Source organism: Camelina sativa, chromosome 17 (genome assembly GCF_000633955.1).
Source record: "Camelina sativa cultivar DH55 chromosome 17, Cs, whole genome shotgun sequence".
Lineage (NCBI taxonomy): Eukaryota > Viridiplantae > Streptophyta > Magnoliopsida > Brassicales > Brassicaceae > Camelina > Camelina sativa.
In genome coordinates, this window is record NC_025701.1 from 13,167,730 (window position 1) to 13,170,450 (window position 2,721).

The 2,721-nt window shown below is 39.5% G+C and overlaps 1 protein-coding gene across 1 annotated transcript in view; it reads right to left on the reverse strand.

The window, feature by feature from the left end:
• Window positions 1–2,721, reverse strand: part of LOC104756998 (THO complex subunit 2-like) — a gene marked incomplete at its 3' end in the record, with an annotated part of 19,900 nt that overhangs the window by 9,388 nt on the left and 7,791 nt on the right. Inside the window, exons 19-28 of the mRNA XM_019238908.1 lie at window positions 2,597–2,685; window positions 2,237–2,441; window positions 1,926–2,156; window positions 1,762–1,842; window positions 1,551–1,665; window positions 1,430–1,506; window positions 1,119–1,349; window positions 955–1,035; window positions 739–858; window positions 588–647 (exon numbers count right to left, since the gene is read on the reverse strand). Coding sequence (XP_019094453.1) covers window positions 588–647; window positions 739–858; window positions 955–1,035; window positions 1,119–1,349; window positions 1,430–1,506; window positions 1,551–1,665; window positions 1,762–1,842; window positions 1,926–2,156; window positions 2,237–2,441; window positions 2,597–2,685 — 1,290 coding nt within the window. The remainder of the gene's footprint in view (window positions 1–587; window positions 648–738; window positions 859–954; window positions 1,036–1,118; window positions 1,350–1,429; window positions 1,507–1,550; window positions 1,666–1,761; window positions 1,843–1,925; window positions 2,157–2,236; window positions 2,442–2,596; window positions 2,686–2,721) is intronic.

A 2,721-nucleotide genomic window follows, 5' to 3' on the forward strand; every position in this document is an offset into this window, starting at 1 on the left:
CAAATCAACCTCATATGGAAGGAGACTCATCACTTCCCAAATCTCATGGCCAACTGCTGGATTTGCAGGTACTAACTGTAACGACGGTAGAAGGCATGTCCCTAGAGCTTCTTCCACTCTCAACCTAACTTCCTTCAGGTGCACACGAGNAGCAGCGCATCTCAAAAACAACGAAACACGTGACAGACTGTCTCAAATGTACTAGAGCGTCAAATAAAAAAAACTCATGGAAAACATATGTTAGAATGTTAGGAAATAGGAAACATCTGACTGCATCCCAATTTACAATGACTATCTCACTTCATAGTTACCTACTTCAAAGGCTCGTGTACGAGTATATCAACCAAACCAACAAATCCCTGAATCCCACATTTTAAACCTACCCCCCCAGAATGAATGTGTTAACATGTATCAGTAGAAAACCTACAAGCCAAATCCTAATCACTGGCAAAAAGACCATCCGTCTATCTCATTAAAATTACTTCTTTTTTAGAACAAATGAACATAACCAGGGGAGAGTAAGGGCATAAGGTGAATACGAGCATAGCATACAAAAAAAGAAAGAAAAAAATATAGGCGTCACGGACCTGTGTCAAATACTTGAAGGCATCCACAACAGGAGCAATCATATCTCTGTATGCTTCAATCTGTTGCACCAAGAATCTGACAATTAGCCCCGTCTGAACAATTTGATTACAAAAAAATAGAAGCACAGCACAGTTTGTAGTAGGTTGACACCTGATTTACAATTGTTCGAAGCACTGTCATGGGATTGGCATGAGCTAGTTTTGCCACCATCCTTCCTAACTGCTTCAAATTTTCTTTTGCAAGCCGTTTCAGAATTCTTCTAGTATCCAACTGACATACAATAATAGTATCCTGAGGATCTGAAGGATGTATATTTCCACTTGAATTGTATGAAAATAACTTGCCGAAGAAGTCATACTGCTATACCTTTGCCACTTGCCTTGCTGCCAACAACAAAGGATTCTGCTCATCATCCTTCTCCCACTCACCATATAAGCGATAACGAGCCTAAATACAAAAATTAATCAGCACGGTTTACCATCACGTTCTAAACAAAAAGATTTGGAACAAACAAGCATAAGCAAATCAACCTCATATGGAAGGAGACTCATCACTTCCCAAATCTCATGGCCAACTGCTGGATTTGCAGGTACTAACTGTAACGACGGTAGAAGGCATGTTCCTAGAGCTTCTTCCACTCTCAACCTAACTTCCTTCAGGTGCACACGAGAAACTTCATATGCACTACCTTCTTGATTTGAAGACCCATCGCGAACAAGATCTAAGGCCGACAAGTAGTAAACCCTTAATACTCTACAAATCTGTCACAACGATAAATAAATATCAGCCTTAATCTTCAATCTTTTGTATAGAACAATCAGTATTTTAAAGGTCAGCGCACCTTCTGCAATAGTTGTGTATTGCGATAAAGATAAGGTCCAACAGTAACAAGCATCTGAAACACTTCTTTCGGAAGGTCTANATAGAAGCACAGCACAGTTTGTAGTAGGTTGACACCTGATTTACAATTGTTCGAAGCACTGTCATGGGATTGGCATGAGCTAGTTTTGCCACCATCCTTCCTAACTGCTTCAAATTTTCTTTTGCAAGCCGTTTCAGAATTCTTCTAGTATCCAACTGACATACAATAATAGTATCCTGAGGATCTGAAGGATGTATATTTCCACTTGAATTGTATGAAAATAACTTGCCGAAGAAGTCATACTGCTATACCTTTGCCACTTGCCTTGCTGCCAACAACAAAGGATTCTGCTCATCATCCTTCTCCCACTCACCATATAAGCGATAACGAGCCTAAATACAAAAATTAATCAGCACGGTTTACCATCACGTTCTAAACAAAAAGATTTGGAACAAACAAGCATAAGCAAATCAACCTCATATGGAAGGAGACTCATCACTTCCCAAATCTCATGGCCAACTGCTGGATTTGCAGGTACTAACTGTAACGACGGTAGAAGGCATGTTCCTAGAGCTTCTTCCACTCTCAACCTAACTTCCTTCAGGTGCACACGAGAAACTTCATATGCACTACCTTCTTGATTTGAAGACCCATCGCGAACAAGATCTAAGGCCGACAAGTAGTAAACCCTTAATACTCTACAAATCTGTCACAACGATAAATAAATATCAGCCTTAATCTTCAATCTTTTGTATAGAACAATCAGTATTTTAAAGGTCAGCGCACCTTCTGCAATAGTTGTGTATTGCGATAAAGATAAGGTCCAACAGTAACAAGCATCTGAAACACTTCTTTCGGAAGGTCTAGACAACTCTTATCAGCTGTTGTATTAGCAGTGTGTGTGATCTTTTCTGTGCCCCCAGAAGAAGAATTTTGAAAACGTGTCTGACGTGCAATGCTATAAGCATGAGTAATCGACTTCTCTATAAGCCTGAGAACGTAGACCAAAAAAATCATTGCTGTCATCATATATAATTGGCCAGAGCTGCAGTCTCTCTTCGGTGATACATATAGCTGAAGATATGAAGAATGAAGCTGCTATACAACAGAGTACAAAATAGTCTGAGCTAACTATTACTCACTAACCTAAACAAGCCACTACAAATCTGATTGTGAGCCACCGGATTAAGAGGGGCAAGACGCTCGAACAAGATATTGGCATGATACCTGAGAAGAAGTAAGAGTTAATTCCAAAAAAAAAAACAAAAAAA